General features: G+C 66.6%; 1 protein-coding gene across 1 annotated transcript in view; it reads right to left on the bottom strand.

Annotated features, from left to right (window-relative positions):
- SLIT1 (slit homolog 1 (Drosophila)) overlaps positions 1-803 on the bottom strand; it is a gene marked incomplete at its 5' end in the record, with an annotated part of 16,033 nt that overhangs the window by 1,878 nt on the left and 13,352 nt on the right. Inside the window, 2 exon segments of the mRNA XM_010189587.1 lie at positions 3-182; positions 230-441. Of these exon segments, the coding sequence (XP_010187889.1) occupies positions 3-182; positions 230-441 (392 nt within the window).

Genomic DNA, 803 nt, shown 5'->3' with positions numbered 1-803 from the left:
GCCCTCGAAGTCGTATTTCCGGCGCCGAAGCCGCAGCCCAGTGCAGCAGCTGGCGCCGGGGCCACCGCAGGTCCCCCGGCACTCCACCCAGGCCACTGGCCGTGTCGTTTGGCAGATGGCGTAGCCCCGCTGCACCTGGTGGTAGTCCCGCACCGGCTCTCCGTGATGCTCAGCCCAAGGGCCTGGTGTGGGGCTCCCCACCCTGGGCACCCACCTCCCCGCCACCTACCTTGGTCGCAGAGGGCTCCAGCATAGCCGCTGTGACAATCACAAGTTGGTTGGCCACCTGGGGTGAGGCGGCAGTGGCCATGGACACAGGGCTGGTGGTGGCAGGGGTCGGGCGGCTCAGTGGGCTGGTTGCAGAGGGCACCCTGGTAGCCCTCGTGGCACTGGCAGCTGTAGGAGAGGGCGTCGAGGGGCAGGCACAGCCCATGCACACACCTGTGGGCACCCGGTGCTGTCAGGCACTTACCATCATGGCACAGCACCAGCATGCACTGCCCCCCAGCACTGAGCATGGCATGGCTCAGCACTGCCATGGTGCCGGCACCAGCACTGGGACCAGCGTGGCACTGGTATGGCACAGCCATCGTGGCCCGGCACTGCCACTGCACTTGCCTGGCTCTGGCACAACACGGCCATGGCACAGCATTGCCACAGCATGGCACTGCCATGGCACGGCACCGCCGGCTCAACCCAGTCCCAGGGGAGGGTGGCAAACAGCCAATGGAGAGGGGTGGCCAATGACAAGGCAGACAATGAGGAAGGGGCAGCCAATGAACCAATGGCGGAAGGCTGCTGTG

This window comes from Mesitornis unicolor, unplaced genomic scaffold (assembly GCF_000695765.1).
Source record: "Mesitornis unicolor isolate BGI_N332 unplaced genomic scaffold, ASM69576v1 scaffold16138, whole genome shotgun sequence".
Taxonomy (NCBI): domain Eukaryota; kingdom Metazoa; phylum Chordata; class Aves; order Mesitornithiformes; family Mesitornithidae; genus Mesitornis; species Mesitornis unicolor.
This window is presented reverse-complemented; position numbering and strand designations above follow the sequence as displayed.